Source organism: Hirundo rustica, chromosome 7 (genome assembly GCF_015227805.2).
Source record: "Hirundo rustica isolate bHirRus1 chromosome 7, bHirRus1.pri.v3, whole genome shotgun sequence".
Classification (NCBI taxonomy): domain Eukaryota; kingdom Metazoa; phylum Chordata; class Aves; order Passeriformes; family Hirundinidae; genus Hirundo; species Hirundo rustica.
The window spans coordinates 2,146,536-2,163,023 of NC_053456.1; the positions used below are offsets into that span (position 1 = coordinate 2,146,536).

General features: G+C 48.0%; 1 protein-coding gene across 2 annotated transcripts in view; it reads right to left on the reverse strand.

The window, feature by feature from the left end:
* ACVR2A (activin A receptor type 2A) overlaps positions 1–16,488 on the reverse strand; it is a 54,238-nt gene that overhangs the window by 6,172 nt on the left and 31,578 nt on the right. The window contains exons 3-10 of one of the 2 annotated variants that reach the window (XM_040070524.2): positions 15,886–15,995; positions 14,507–14,661; positions 7,270–7,293; positions 3,399–3,542; positions 2,591–2,734; positions 1,789–1,934; positions 1,133–1,247; positions 673–811 (exon numbers count right to left, since the gene is read on the reverse strand). In XM_040070524.2, coding sequence (XP_039926458.1) covers positions 673–811; positions 1,133–1,247; positions 1,789–1,934; positions 2,591–2,734; positions 3,399–3,542; positions 7,270–7,293; positions 14,507–14,661; positions 15,886–15,995 — 977 coding nt within the window. The remainder of the gene's footprint in view (positions 1–672; positions 812–1,132; positions 1,248–1,788; positions 1,935–2,590; positions 2,735–3,398; positions 3,543–7,269; positions 7,294–14,506; positions 14,662–15,885; positions 15,996–16,488) is intronic. The other variant, XM_040070525.2, reaches the window with a different exon arrangement.

A 16,488-nucleotide genomic window follows, 5' to 3' on the forward strand; every position in this document is an offset into this window, starting at 1 on the left:
CTGCACGGGGAAACACGAGTTAAACTGATGCAGAGACTGGACAGAGCTGGAGAATAAAGTAGAGATTTATTGAAAGGCCCCGAGGATCCACCTTGGGCAGGACAAGAGACCGGCCAGGGACACAACCAAGGTGGAACCAAAATGGACACAAAATGGTCACAAAATGGCTGCCCTGTCACGAGGCCTCACACTTTGATAAGTTTTGTTCCATTTGCACATTGGGGTTTCATTGCCCAGTTCCAGCTCCAGGTTCTGCAGTCCCATCCTCCTTGTTCCTCCCTCCAGCCACCGCTGTTGGTGCTTTTGGGCTGAGCACTTGTCCCAGGTGTCCTTGGTGTGCAGCAGGAGCAGGATTTGTTTTGTGTGGCTGGGGTGTGCAGAGAGCTGAGTGACACCGAGTGTGAGCTCAGAGCTGCGCCCTGGGCAGCACAGAACGTGAAAATCACGGAAGCTCAAACTTTAAGGCATCATACCAACCCTTTGGAAAAGGGGAGGAGAAGATTGCAATGTTGGGAATGTCGGCCATCGGCAGAATCCCAGCGTGGTTTGGGTTGGAAGGGATCCCCTGCCCATCCAGTGCCACCCCTGCCCTGAGCTGGGGCACCTCCCAGGACCCCAGGGTGCCCCAAGCCCTGTCCAGGCCGGGATGCTCCCACAGGGAACGTTCCTCACCGTCGGCGGCCGTGCAGCGCGAGGCGAGTTCCCAGAGCACCAATCCCATGGCGTACATGTCTATCCTCAGGAACGCGTCCCTTTGGAAGTTGATGGCACCTTCCAGCACCTCTGGAGCCATGTACCTGCGGGTGCCCACCTGCAAGGGCACCGAAACACCCACATTTGTGCCCAGCATCATCACCCCCAGCACGGGCACCACCCCGCCTGCTGCCAGGTCAAACCCCTGCTTTGTCCCAGATTAAACAGCCGTGGTTGTTCCTGCCTTAGGATTAAATCTTGGAAGTTTCATCCCTCGGTTTCTGAACAGTAATTAAGTAATTAATAAAACGCTACTAAAGTTCTTGTCCAAATCGTGCAGTCAGGATAAAAGGGGAGGGGATAGGCCATGCAATGAGGGGAATTCCCATTCGCATCCAGGTGACAGCGGGATCATTCCTGGCAGTAACTCAGGATTTACCTGTCCATGGGTGTCTCCTGCAGACTTTCCAGCCTCAAACTTTAAAGCTAGACCGAAATCAGCAATACAAGCCGTGAGGTTGTTTTTCAGCAGCACGTTCTTGCTTTTGATGTCCCTTTCAAGTTCAAGGAAAAAAAGCACAAATTAGAGATCCAGAACACGAAATACACATAAAACTCTACGGAAAAAGGAACAGCATAAACCAAGGAACACTATGGTATGAAAGGCAAGAAAATGATACAGAAATAGAGAAGTTGAACAACAAAATAATAATCATAAGTCGTGGGAGACCTTTATGGGAATGAATGAGACAATAATTGGAACTGTAACTTTGTGCTTGTTTTTTAAATAAACACAGATGTATGATGGATATAGGAACATAGAGATATATAGGGATATAGAAATAGTGGGATACAGAGATAGAAGGATCTAGAGACAGAGGAATAGAGGGATATGGATGATGCATGTGGGACACAGAGATGGAATGAAAATGTTGGAATCCAAGTGTGCAGCGACTGCAACTTTGTTTAAACGCCAGGAAACAAAACGCTTGGAAAAACGCTCCTGCCCCGGAGATGCAGGAATCCCTGCAGGCCCAGCAGGAGATGTGCTGCCTGCAGGAGTGCTGAGCGTCCCAGGCATGCCCAGGGCCGTACCTGTGGGAGATGGCCGGCTTGTGGCCGTCCTTGAGCCCCGGGATGTCCTCGTGCAGGTAGGCCAGGCCCCGGGCCATGGTCTGGGCGATGTGGCACAGCTCGTTCCACGACACCACGTTGGCCTTCAGGAAATCTGTCAGGGACCCCTGCAGCAAAACAGTCACACGCCCAGCTCAGCCTCACTCATCCAGGGAAAAGCTGCAATTCCCACCTGCAGGACCTCTGATTGTCCTTCCTTACAGACCAACAGCAGTTTCAGAGTGAAATACTCTGAATAAACAGAGGTGAAATCATTCAACACCATGGTTTCAGAGTGGAACACACACTCTGAACAAATCTGAAGAGATCAAATTTATTCAACATGAAACTGAACATAACTGATTGTATTTGTGTTTCTTCCTTTTGCTGTCACAACAGAACTGACCTGTATCCCTGCATTTTTATTCTTATCAACCAACAAGCGAACCGAAAATAACCCCCCAAAAATCTCTGCAAGATGGGAGGCTATGTATTTTAGGCAGCTTTAGATGGGGGATATTAAAAAAGACACATCCTAAAAAGCCAAAAAAAAAAAAAAAAGTAGAATTGATTTTCGTTTGTTCCCCAAAACAACTCCTCTACCAGTCAAATCGGTGACTACTGAAAACGAACCGCGACGAGCTCGCACCCAACGAAAAGCCAGCAGCTAAGTGAAAGCTGCTTTCCATTTTCCTCCTTCGGTGCCTCAGCTGCAGGTCTGTGACACTTTCCCAGGGCTGTTCCAGCCCTGCCTCACCCAGGCCAGCCCCAGCCCCGGCCCCACCTTCTCGTGGAAGGCGGTGATGAGCCACAGGTCGACGTCGATGCTGGAGCCGCGCTTCTCGGCGCCGATGAACTGCAGGATGTTGTCGTGCTTCATCCCGGGCAGGCTGTAGATCTCGTACTCGTTCTGCCACGACTGCTTGTCCTGCAAGCACGGCAGCACAGCTCCGGTTAGCCAGCAAAAAAATGGGGTTTCAGGGGCCGGGCTCAGCATTTGGGAAAGGTGTGTTAAAAAAGACGTGGGATTTTTTGTGGGATAAGGAGAGAGCCTGCAGTGTTTATTCTGCAAGGCAGCACCTGGATGTCTGTGAGGGAATGAATTCCTGCACCTCGAGTAGCAGGGGGTGCTTTAATCAATGTGAAACCCGGGCCAGTATCAGCATCCAGCACCACTCTGTGTTCTCAGCATGCTGCAAAATCCATTTAATGCGAGCCACGGCACTCGCTGGGCAATGAGGGTTATGGCACTTAATTGAGGCCTGCTTAATTGGAACAATCACTTCAGGGTTTGCATTTCAGGACATTCCTTCTAAGTACAATTTAATTTGATTATTAACTGCTCAAGAGGTGGGTGAGAGCTGCTTAAAACTACGGATGCTGGATACTTTTATGACTAGAAACCCACATTTCACAGGGTTTCCGCTTCAGTAAGGTGTTTACTGCAGGAAAATACTTATTTTAAATCACTGAAATTCTCCCTGCATCTTTTACACCTCAAGGCCGTTTCCACTTGGATTTACAGAATTACTGGGCCAAGAAAAGCTGCTGTAATGTGAGGAACAACCCAGGACCCCAGGAGTTCTGCTCACCTGGATGGGGAATATTTTGACTGCAACATACTCATTGAGGAGCTGAGCTTTCCACACACACCCAAATCTCCCCCTGGCTTTGATCTCCAGGAGCTGCAGCGGCTTCAGACCCATCAAGGGAGACGGTGGGGGAGGCCCAGGGTCCTGCAATCGGGAGAGAGCGTTAATTAATGCTGCTGCTATTAATGACATTAACTCACATCACCCCTGACAGCACTAACAGGTAAAGGATTGGAAATGGGGAGAACCTGGGATCCCCCCGGCCAAACCCCACTGAAGCAATTCCCAAACATCCAGGCACAAAGCCCAGCCCTTCTCCACAGGAGGGGAAATGGGACTGTGGAACGTGCTCGGGAGGGAGCAGCTCCACAGGGATGGGAAACACCTGGAAAACGGCTGGGACAGCACAGCAGGAACCAAGGGAGGATGTGAGCAGCTGGGAAAGCACAGCAGAGGTTAAGGAATAATGGAACCAGGTGGGAAAGCACAGCAGAAATTAGGGAATAATGGAACCAGGTGGGAAAGCACAGCAGAAATTAGGGAATAATGGAATCAGGTGGGAAAGCACCCCAGAAATTAGGGAATAATGTGATCGGGTGGGAAAGCACAGCAGAAATTAGGGAATAATGGAACCAGGTGGGAAAGTACAGCAGAAATTAGGGAATAATGGAATTGGGTGGGAAAAGCACCCCAGAAATTAGGGAATAATGTGATCAGGTGGGAAAACAGCAGAAGTTAAGGAATAATGTGATCAGGTGGGAAAGCACCCCAGAAATTAGGGAATAATGGAACCAGGTGGGAAAACAGCAGAAGTTAAGGAATAATGGAACCAGGTGGAAAAGCACAGCAAAAATTAGGGAATAATGGAATCGGGTGGGAAAGCAGCAGAAATTAAGGCTTAGTCTAATCAGGTGGGAAGAAAGCTCAGCAGAAATTAAGGAATATTGTAACCAGGTGGGAAAGCTCAGCAGAAATTAAGGAACAAAGATAATCAAGCTTTACTTGTTGTATTTTTAAGAGCTGGAATTGCAATGAGCCCCTTGGGTGCATTGAAGGTTTCTGTGTTTGTCTGGTGTGGGACCTCTGAACCCTGCAGATCCACAGCTGGGGATCAGCCCCTCCTGCACCCCACTGCTCCCAACTCTGCCAGTGAGTTCCTGAAATCCCAGCAGCCAGACAGGAGCTGGAATTACACTGCAGAGGTGATGTGGTCGTGTCCTGTGGGATTTGTACAACTGGAGGTGAGACAGAGCTCCCCAGGGCAATCCATGAACCCATAACCCCGTATGTGTATCCCCATTCCCACATCCCACACCATAGCCTGGGACCATTCCCCTTCCTGGGAGAGGGGACACTTCACTGCACGCCCTGGGGTTTCAATTTTGCTCTGTCACATCACCTGAGCAGAACAAGCAGATTCTCAATTTGATTGCCAAAGCTCTGCTTCCTTCTGGGCTGGCCCCTTCCCTGCAGCTGGGATTAGCTTGTCCCTCTATAAAAACCCCACCAACCGATATCAAAGTTTTCAAAACCTCCAAAACACCTCTTTTCCCTCTGTTTTCCCCAAAGAGCCCCTGCAAACCCATTTTTAAGAGACTGGAAACCACCAGAAGAGCTGCTTCTACAAGAGAGAGGAGAGCACTCAATCAAGAGTTAAATATCTGAGCACTTCCATCAAAACCATAAAATCCTGTGCAGGTTAAAGACACATTTTGTGACAAACTGTGGGGTTAAGAGCCCTTTACTATGGGGAGAGTGGAGACAAGTGCTGAGAATACAAGTCCTGAGTAGTTTCAGTGCAGGAATAAACATCCACTCTCTGCTTTCCCACACAACAACAAATAAATTAAAAAGAACAAGTTTCAGAGAGAGATTCAGAGCTGAGTAACCTCATTGCACAAATTAATAACTGGAAAAAAGAATAAATAGCTTTTGAAATTCAAATTAGAGACACACTGTCCCCAAAAAGGAGGAAATCCTTTTGTCAATGTGACAGCGACAGCGCTCCAAGTTTTGACATCAACATTTGCAGCACAGAAAATCAAATTTGAGAGCAAAGATTTCCCTCCCTTGGTGCCTTTCATTCCATGCCAGAGCCCTCTTGGAATATTCCAGGCACCAGGGATAGCAGTGCCCTCAATTTGTAAAATACAAACTGTTCTAAATGAATATTTGTACATCCAGTTTGTTGCTGTTAGAAGAGGAAGTGGGAACGAGATGCTCAAATTTATCCCCCAAAGCCAACCCTGATTTAATGAACTGTTCAAATTCAGAGCCTCCTGCCTTGTCTAAAGCAGAGAAATCTCTGGGAAATAACCCCAAATCCTCCCTTGCTCCGGTGGCTTGGATCCCCCTTCCTTCCACACCCTCCTCCCAATAAACTGCTGGGATTTGGAAGCACTTGGTGCCTGAATTCTCCCCCAGCCATCAGGAAAATCAAAAACCTCCAAGATCTGCTGAACCCGGTTCCAGCATCTCTGCCAAGAGCTGGAAGTGAAAGTGGCAGCGAAACCTGGCGCTTTCCTGCTTCCCCACTAGACCACAACGCTTCCCGTCACCAAATTCCCAATTTCCTAGAAATCCCTGGCTCTCCACACCCCATCCCCAGCACCTGCCACGGCCTTTCCAAGGGGGAAGCAGAATTCCTGCTGTTAACACAACTGAAAAGAAAAGCTTTTGGGGATTTTTTGGGGTTTTTTTGCCCCTTGATTTTTTCTCTGCAGTTCCAGGGACTGTTTTTACACGGACAGTATTTCAAATTCCCTGTATACCAAGGAGAATGGTTTAATGTTCCAGAGGCCCCGTTATTCCCGCGTGGTTTGGTGCTGATCTCTGTGACCCGAGGTCAGAATGCCAGCAGGGATAGCAGGGGGATAAACTGGGCTCCCAGATTTCCCAGCTATCCAAAAATCCAGGGCCAAATTCCCTTTTCCTGCCCCTTCCCTTGGACTGAGTCAAAGAGGGAAAATATTCCTTTAGGAAAGGTGACTTCCAGGAATGGGGTTCCTTAAATATCCTCAAAAATGAGTCTCGAGGTCAGAGAGCAGCTCAGCATTGTGGAACTCCGATCCAGTCAAAGCAGCTCCTTGGACCCTGCACTCCTGACTGGAAAAAAGGAGCCAAACATGGAACAGAGATCCAGGGAGCTCTGGGAACTTTTTACAGAGGCACAGTCAGGAAAATATTTCAATATTTCAATTTTTAATACATTTAAACCGTTAGATTTTCTTCTGAACTGCGTTTCCAAGGTAATTAAGGCATTAATTAGAGAACTTTAATGATGACGGAAACTGAGCATTTTTATTCCATCTCAAATCTCGAGTTTTTCAATATTCCACTGAAAAGCTGAGCAGGAATGTGAATTCGTAAATTAATGGCTCCCAGTGACAGAGTTTAATACAAATAAAACCAACTCCTGGTCAGTGGGAAAAATGAAGGGACTGAGTGGTGAAGGAGTATTTTTATTTTCCTCCAGGTGACCCATTTTTGTGAGTTCCTGCACCACCCAAAAATCCCAGGGTGAGCACATAGAGACCCCACAGCTCCAACTGGTGTTTCCAGGTGGGAAATGGGGGATCCATCACCCAAGGACAGGGCACAGGGGGGTGGGATGTGCCCTTTTCTTCCAGGGAAATCCCTGTGCCTGGGTGATGCATCCCCCTGGTCACATCCCTGTGGTCCAGGATCAACCCCACACTGCAGATCCCGACCCCACCACTCTCAGGAGCTCCAGGGAATTTTAGGAGATCCACAAAGCTAAAGCTGCATTTTTAAACCACTTGGCCAAAATACTGAGAAATCACAGTTCAAAGCAAACAACTTCTCCCACATCCCCAGAAAGCCCCAGAGCCAGGAACAAACATCCTCTTACCTCAATCATTATATGAAAGGCGTGCTTGCAGAGAGGGAAAAAACACAGGCAAGAGAAATTACTATTTACACCAAGAATGGGATGCAAAAAACAGCTTAGAGGAGACAAAGTCAATTATTTGTGAGTTAATGACAGGAATATTCACAGGGACAGCAAAACTTGCCCGTACCAGAAACACATCGTTTAAAACAACAATCAAAGAAATCCAGCATTGTTAGTAAAGGAAAACAGGATTATTAGAGAGAGAATTAACTGAATTATTTTTATAATTGCATCGAGAAACGTCCATTGGAGGTGTCCAGAGCCGTGTTAGCACAGCCGGAGCAGAAACACGTGGAACTTCCAGAGGTGGAATCGCCACGGGCCGGGATGGGAACGCGTTCCCTGCAGTGCCCCCGCTGCCCGGCAGGGGGCAGCACTGCCCCGGGAAAACCCGGCAGGGCGGGAAACTGCAATGGCCCCGAGGGAACGAGCCCCAGCAATCCACGGATCTGAGCCCCAGCAATCCACGGATCTGAGCTCCAGCAATCCACGGATCTGAGCCCCAGCAATCCACGGATCTGAGCCCCGGCAACCCATGGATCTGAGCATCACTGAACCCCAGCAATCCACGGATCTGAGCTCCAGCCATCCATGGATCTGAGCATCACTGAACTCCAGCAACCCATGGATCTGAGCTCCAGCAATCCATGGATCTGAGCCCCAGCAATCCACGGATCTGAGCCCCAGCAATCCATGGATCTGAGCCCCAGCAATCCATGGATCTGAGCTCCAGCAATCCACGGATCTGAGCCCCAGCAATCCACGGATCAGAGCTCCAGCCATCCATGGATCTGAGCGCCAGCAATCCACGGATCTGAGCATCACTGAACCCCAGCAATCCACGGATCTGAGCCCCAGCAATCCATGGATCTGAGCTCCAGCCATCCATGGATCTGAGCCCCAGCAATCCATGGATCTGAGCCCCAGCAATCCACGGATCAGAGCTCCAGCAATCCACGGATCAGAGCGCCAGCAATCCACGGATCTGAGCATCACTGAACCCCAGCAATCCACGGATCTGAGCCCCAGCAATCCATGGATCTGAGCTCCAGCAATCCACGGATCAGAGCTCCAGCAATCCACGGATCAGAGCTCCAGCAATCCACGGATCTGAGCGCCAGCAATCCACGGATCTGAGCGCCAGCAATCCATGGATCTGAGCATCACTGAACCCCAGCAATCCACGGATCTGAGCCCCAGCAATCCATGGATCTGAGCGCCAGCAATCCACGGATCTGAGCATCACTGAACCCCAGCAATCCACGGATCTGAGCCCCAGCAATCCATGGATCTGAGCGCCAGCAATCCACGGATCTGAGCATCACTGAACCCCAGCAATCCATGGATCTGAGCGCCAGCAATCCATGGATCTGAGCCCCAGCAATCCATGGATCTGAGCGCCAGCAATCCACGGATCTGAGCATCACTGAGCCCCAGCAATCCACGGATCTGAGCCCCAGCAATCCATGGATCTGAGATCCAGCAATCCATGGATCTGAGCGCCAGCAATCCACGGATCTGAGCATCACTGAACTCCAGCAATCCATGGATCTGAGCGCCAGCAATCCACGGATCTGAGCATCACTGAACCCCAGCAATCCATGGATCTGAGCCCCAGCAATCCACGGATCTGAGCATCACTGAACCTCAGCAATCCATGGATCTGAGCCCCAGCAATCCATGGATCTAAGCTCCAGCAATCCATGGATCTGAGCGCCAGCAATCCACGGATCTGAGCATCACTGAACCCCAGCAATCCACGGATCTGAGCCCCAGCAATCCACGGATCTGAGCATCACTGAACTCCAGCAACCCATGGATCTGAGCGCCAGCAATCCACGGATCTGAGCATCACTGAACCCCAGCAATCCATGGATCTGAGCGCCAGCAATCCATGGATCTGAGCCCCAGCAATCCACGGATCTGAGCATCACTGAACCCCAGCAATCCATGGATCTGAGCGCCAGCAATCCATGGATCTGAGCCCCAGCAATCCACGGATCTGAGCATCACTGAACCCCAGCAATCCATGGATCTGAGCGCCAGCAATCCACGGATCTGAGCCCCAGCAATCCATGGATCTGAGCCCCAGCAATCCATGGATCTGAGCCCCAGCAATCCACGGATCTGAGCTCCAGCCATCCACGGATCTGAGCATCACTGAACCCCAGCAATCCATGGATCTGAGCGCCAGCCATCCATGGATCTGAGCCCCAGCAATCCATGGACCTGAGCCCCAGCAATCCATGGATATGAGCCCCAGCAATCCATGGATCTGAGCCCCAGCAATCCACGGATCTGGCCTCCATCACTGAATAAATCCAGAAGCAGAGCTGGAACTCGCACTCTGAACCCAGCAGATACTGACACAGATCAATCACAATATTAAAGATTCCTCCCAACAATCCCAGGAGGAGTTTATGGACAGAGGAATGAAGTCCAGAATAAACCTGTGTCCCAGGATTTCAATGACCCCTTTGTGCTGCTTTCATCCCTTTTGCTGAACAACCTCGGTGTCTCCTCAGCGGAGACGCCTCCGTTCCTCCTCCTGCACTTTGGGCTGGGGGACCATGGCACAGCATTCCCAGAGAAGCTGGGATGTCCCTGGATCCCTGGAATGTCCCAGGCCAGGCTGGACAGGGCTTGGAGCACCTTGGGACAGTGGGAGGTGCCCCCGCATGGCAGGGGTGGGACGGGATGAGTTTTGAGTTTCCATCCAACCCAAACTGTTCCAGGATTTCGTGACTCCCTCACCTGAGCCATCTCCTTCGTCCTGTACGGGGATGAGACGGATGTTGGAAAAGAGGGAATTCACGCCCCTGTGTCCAGCTGCCATCCCCTTCCCCCCTCTGCCCTCACACCCTCGGGATGCTCCGGAGCACGGGGCCAATGGGAGCCTTTCCCTGTGCCTGGAGAGCGCTGAGCAACGCTTCCCTTCCTCCAAATAATTAATACCAGATTAATACTGATAATTAATCCAGGAGGATTCATTGGAGAATGGAGCTACAAACCTGTAACACAACTTGGAGCACTGAGATCCATCAGAATCTCCTCCACCATCGCTCAGGGCAGCTCCAGGGCAGAGCAAAACCCACCCCAAGGGGATGAAAAGACCTTTTTTTTTTTTTTTCCCCAGGCCTATTCATTATTAAAGTTCTCCAGCTCTGGAGAATTATGGAAATTCCTCAGCAATAAGCAGAACTATGTATGAATTCAACCCCTGTGCTCTGACCATAATGAGAAACTGCAAAAATGAAGCTGTGAGCAGTGAGCCCTCTCCCCAACATCTCAGTCCTCCCTCGAGGGCTCAGCTTCCCCCAAACACTGATCAATTCCACACACAGGAAACTTTACAAAGATGAATTTATGCTCATGAACACCTCTGGATTATAAACCAATGTCCTCCCCTCTCCAGCCCACAGAGCATCACCTCAGGCTCCCAGCAGAAATCCAAGAGGCACCAATTTAAGGGTACCAGGCCACAAAAGAAACGCAAATCTGAGATTTATGTCAGGAATTAACTCTGATAAATAAAACCTGGGAGCAGTTAAGCCCCCCTCAAAACCCCCATCACCCACAGAAATGTACAGAAACACACTCAACTGCTGTTTATGCTGCCTGCAAACCAACTCTAATGGATCTGTTACAGTATTTGTAACCAATTAGACCAATAAAACCCTAAGCAGTGTGGGGGTTTTTACCAAAATTTAGGCTACCCACAACCATTTTCTGAACTGTAAAAGTTGGCCTTGCCTTTTGGGTGTTTTCACACAAATTCTTCTCTCTGCTACAGATTTTAACTTGTACCAGCTCATGGATTCTATCAGGAAAAAAAAAAAGGATCCAGTTCCAAGCTCCTGACCCTCTGCACATTCAGTGCTCCTGATCTGCAGTAACTTTCCAATCTCCTTTCCCATTTCCTATAAGCACCTGGCCTCTCCCTGTGTGTGTTTTTCAAGTAGCCATTAATCTTCCCAGGTTTGGATTCAATCCTTGGCAAAAAAAAAAAAAAAACACCTCTGCCTTGCATTTTTCCAGCGTTGAAATGTTTCTATTAAAATATCTGTAACAACAACAAGAAAAAAAGAAAATGTGGCTTTTGGAAGAGCAAAATGGAAAAAACCCTGAACACCTGGTTTAATTCTTCATCCTTCAGCAGGAAACTGGGATTTTCCCAGGGTGGAAAGCTCATCCCAGATATTTCAAGTGCGTCAGGTAGCTTTAGGAATTCCTGTGCTCAGAAACGAAAACCCTGACGCACCAGAGAGCTTGACCGTTTCAGAAGAAATCCCCCAAACAGGTCACAAAGACAAGAAGTGACTCTGCAAAGCTTCTTCTCAAGCCTCTCAACACAATTATTATTTCAAAACCAAGCCAAAGGAAAAAAAAATTTAAAAAAAAATTAAAAAAAAAGGAAAATCCTGCCAAGCTGGGCACCCGTGGAAGTGCAGGAGGTGAATGATTCCCTGGGCTGGGACACGGGGGGAGCTGCCAAACCCAAGTGGGGCTGGTGGCAGCTCTGTGGGAAGGGTGACAGTGGCACCCATCAGCTGCCAGGGTGGGAACAGCCCTTGGAGCCCGCACTGACAGCTCTGGCCCCAGCTCAAGGCACGTCAGGAGGAAAGGAGCACGGGAGAGCAGCTCCCTGCCATCCTCACTCCAGTCTTCTTGGGAATGTTTGGGGAGAAACTCGACTCACAGCTCATTCCAGTGTCCCCCAGTGAAAACAAAAACCGCACACATTCCAATATTTAAAATACCGTTCATTTGATCAGATGATGACTTTGAGTTTGCTAAATCGAATGGAAACGAGGAGACGGAGCAGCTCTTAAGTGTTTTCCACACACACAGATGTATTCAGCAAACATGGATTTGTTAATAACTCAGTGGAGAACACAGCCAGTGACAGATTTGATGGAATTTGACAGCCTTCACTGGGTAGTTCCCCACACAGCAGAGAGGCACGGCGAGCAGCACAAACAAGCCAAGACTAATTGTCCTTTACGTCTCCTCACAGGTTCAAACGTTTCTTACAGTGTATTATTTGCTTTTATTTTTGTTCTTTGTGAATATTCCAAACTATTTCTTTCCCCTCTGCTCTCTTATCTTTTACTTATCACCACTTCTTCTATTTCATTCCTCAGCGTTTCCTCATTTTTATCTTTTGTCTATTCCTCACCCACCCTTTCATTTTTTCCTGGAAGTTTGGTACCAGGGCAGCAGCTCTGTGTTCCCGTTGTTTCTGGGAATAAACCAAGGAAAAAGGGATAACCTTTATCTGGATCTCCCATGGAGCAATCCCTGTTTTTCCTGTCCATTCTACCGCCGCTACACAAAGGTTTAAACCAAGCCCATTTGCCTCCAAACTCCACTCACGCCCCAATTATTAAATATGCTATTACCAGATTAATTGCACAGGTATTTCGGAGTTTATTCGTGGTTATAAGGTTCCCAATGTTCTCCCTCCCTTCCTGCTTCCCCTGTCTCCTGCTCCAACCAGCTGTAATCAAATTTCAAGTGGGAACCACTGCTCTGCTGCATAAAGGAGAGTGTTTATACATTGGATTTACATAATAATTCCGGGTAGCTCTTCAGGCAGAAGTGGCTTTTCCTGACTTTCCACATGAGCCTTAATGCCTGCTCACCACAAGATAGGAAAATGTTGTTGCCCGAAAGCACCAAGGTGCACTTATCCCAAAGATGCAATCTGAGCGTGAACACAACGGCTGATTACCCTATTTATTAAAAACTGAGGTGCCCATCCTGCCCCAAACACAACCCATGCAAGGAAAAACCTGCAGAGAAAGGAGAATTCAAAGTTCCTGATACCCCACACGTATTTAACATCCACTTGCTTTTCCACTGCTTTATCCGTGACTTCATTTCTTTAGGAAGACACACGCTGGAATTATCCCCGCAATTAGCAGTCATGAATCTGATCTCCCAGCAAAGACCACTGGGTTGATGGAAAGTCCCAAATCCATCAAATGGGAGCTGGATGAACTAATTATGCTGACAGATTGCAGGGAGTCTGAGGAGCTGCAATCCTCTCCGCAAGGACAGCAAACAGACTTTTTTCCTCTAAATTATGTTCTTTTCATTTGGCAACAACATATGGCCACTGCCTCTCCCCAAATTCCTCTTATCTATTACTGTGAAACTGAAACCAAAACACTCGAGTTATCAACCCCAGGCAATCCTGCTTCCTGCAGCACCCTGGAGTCAAGCAGCAGCACTGGAAATATCCCAGGAGCCGGAGCACACAGAGATCAATCCTTGGCAATGCCACCCAAAACAACGGGAGTTTTTATTTTAATCATAAATAACGTCACTGGAGGACAGGTCGTGTATTCTGGTCACTGCACTGAGTTAGAAGCTCAAGTTAATTCCTACTGTAAAAATCTGAATTATTTCCCTCTTCATTTCCACAACCACCTTTTCTTCCTCTTTTCTGCTTTGGTCTCTAGAATTTCCTGATTGAACTCTTTCCTAATCTCAGTTGGATCTCCAGAGGTAACTGAAGGAAGAGGAATTCCAGTATGAGCACTAATTACGGCTCCAGGATCAGCAGGAATTCCACACACAGGAGCCCCAGAAGGTTTGTTTGGAAGCAGATTACACTCAAGTGTGGAGCCCACAACATCATCCTTTTGAAATAAAACACGAACACCCCTAAAACTGAAACGTTTCAAGACAAAACAGAAAATACATAAACAAGAGGGAAAAGATGACACGAATCACAATCCATGAGCTGAGCTTGAAGATTTTCTTTACATTCCCTACTCCAGCACCTGTATCCCAGTTCCAGGCTTCCCTAAAAACAGCTCATCCTCTCTGAGCTGCTGTTTTCTGAACACCTCAAATGGCCAAGATGCATTGGCAACTCTTTTTTTGTTTGCAGCTAAGCATTACAGCTCGGCCCTCAGCACCCCTTCACTGTGTCTTTGCCCTCTGTGTTCAGTTTTTTCCTCCCCCCAAACAAACAGATGCATAAAAACATGAAGTAGTTGCTCATATATTCATCAAAGGATAATTAATAAGGCTGTTTAAGTAAAGCTTAATTCTCTGCTTTAGGGGGAAGCAAGCGTTAGGACCTCGAAATCAGGAGGGTAACAGAGATCAGCCATGGGACAGATCCCCCTCAGGAATGGTTTGGACCCTAAAAAAACCCCCAAATCCTGCAGCAGGGGCTCACCTGGGTGGGAACAAGCACGGGAGGATAGGCCAGCTTGTGATGTCTGTACATCCAGAAGGAGAAGAGCACGATCACTGCAATTCCCATGATAGGCACCAAGGAATAGAGCAAGGTGTTGAACAGAGGTGGCTTCGGTGTAACAGGATTGGAAGTTGCTGAAGAAAAAAAAGAAAAAGGAAAAAAAAAAAAAGACACAGCTTTTAAGGAACAAAACCAGGCAGTGTGTGAAATGTGCAGCAGCCTGATTTTCTAACAGCTCCTGCCATCATCACAGCAGGCTCCCAGCACCCGATTAGCCAGCACAAACTAACACCTGGTTAAAAGGCAGCACTTTGGAAAGCTCAGATCCCAGATCCACGCTCCAGCACGCTGGGATTCTGCACCTCTAACCCCCACCAGCCTAATGGGGTGTTTGCACTCCCAGGGGACTGCGAGAATTCATCACCAAATGAATGAAAACCAACCAACACAGAGATGCAGCAACAACCTGCCAGCACCTCTGTGCTGGCTGGAAGGAGGAGATCTCCAGGTGAAGACACTTCCACACAACCTCAAAAAAGGCTCTGCAGAAGCAGGAGCTGCTTCTGAGGCGGCCACAGCCCCCTGGGGCAAGAGAGGGCTCAGGAGAGGGAAGAATGTCAATTATTGCCTCAGCAGCATCACTGACAAAAATGACAACAATATCTCCTGGCTCAACAAAGGCTATTTTAATCTTGCAGAAAATGTTCTTTCATTTCATAAACAACTTCCTCTGGCTATTTGGTACATGAGACATTTGCTGTTTTTAGCTCAGTTATTAACATCACTCGTTTCTCCAGCAGATTCCTGACTGGAAGAAGATAGGCGAGAAAAATCAAATCACCTTTTAGCTGTTGTATTTTTAGGATAATTATTTGTTGAGTCTGGCTAATTTGATTGTCTTTCAGAACCACAGAATATGCTGAGATGGAAGAACCCACAAGGATCCTATGATCTGGGAAGAAATTCTTTTCCCCTTTTTAGAGACATTCAAAAGCTCCAGGTGGGATAAAGAGGATTTTTTGAAGAAAAGGAGCATCCCCAGGCTGGCACAGGGATGCAGGGACGAGAAGGCTTTTAGCCCAACAATTTACGCCCTTACAGGAGCTTAACCATATAATTAATGTAAGATTTGACAGCAACTTGTGTGTCTTAAACCAGGCAATTACTTCAGATTATCCTTCCTCCTCACCCTTGGAAAGAGCTGAAGTCCTTTTTACTGATTTTACAGGAAAGCACCTTTCCAAGTGGAATGAATGAACTGGCACTGCCTGGGAATGCACAGAGCTCTAGCAGAGTTTGGAAAAGTCTGATCTCCTGGAAAAGCAGCCCGTGGAAGATCCCTGTCAGGAGGAACTTACGCTGCGTGACCTCCATCTCGGGGAAGTAGAAGAAGCGCTCGTTGCACATGTTGCCCTCACAGCAACAGAAAAACACCTCAGGGCTGTCCTTCTTCTCTATGCAGTCATTCCTGGGAGAGAGGAGGGTGAAAAGTTCGTTAATCTGGAGCTGGGTTCATTAATCTCGAGTCTTTGGTCGAGAGAAAATACGCGCCCATCTTTCAGGTTCAAGCAAGTGATCAAACAAGGCTGCAGATAAATGAGAAGGAGAATTTTTACATTTTATTATATTTGTAAAAAGAAACGATAAAATTTCTACAATCTCCTCTGCCTACAATATGCTCAGGGACAGGGCTCATTTCGTTCCCTGAATTAACTGCAGGAATGGCTTTTTTATTAATATTCTGTAACAAACAAGCTGAAACCATTCCCATCAGGAAAGAAAAAACGGCAACCAGGAGCCAACCCCACAGCAGAACTGGAAAAGGCCAAAGAAATATGGAAGGATTTTAAACACAGCCGAAGATTGTCAAGAAGGTTTTCGGCTCATCTTCAAAACCTGGGGTTATTCCCTGTCCTGTGACTTCCAGGGAACGTTTTCTCTTTGATGTCCTGAATCTGCTG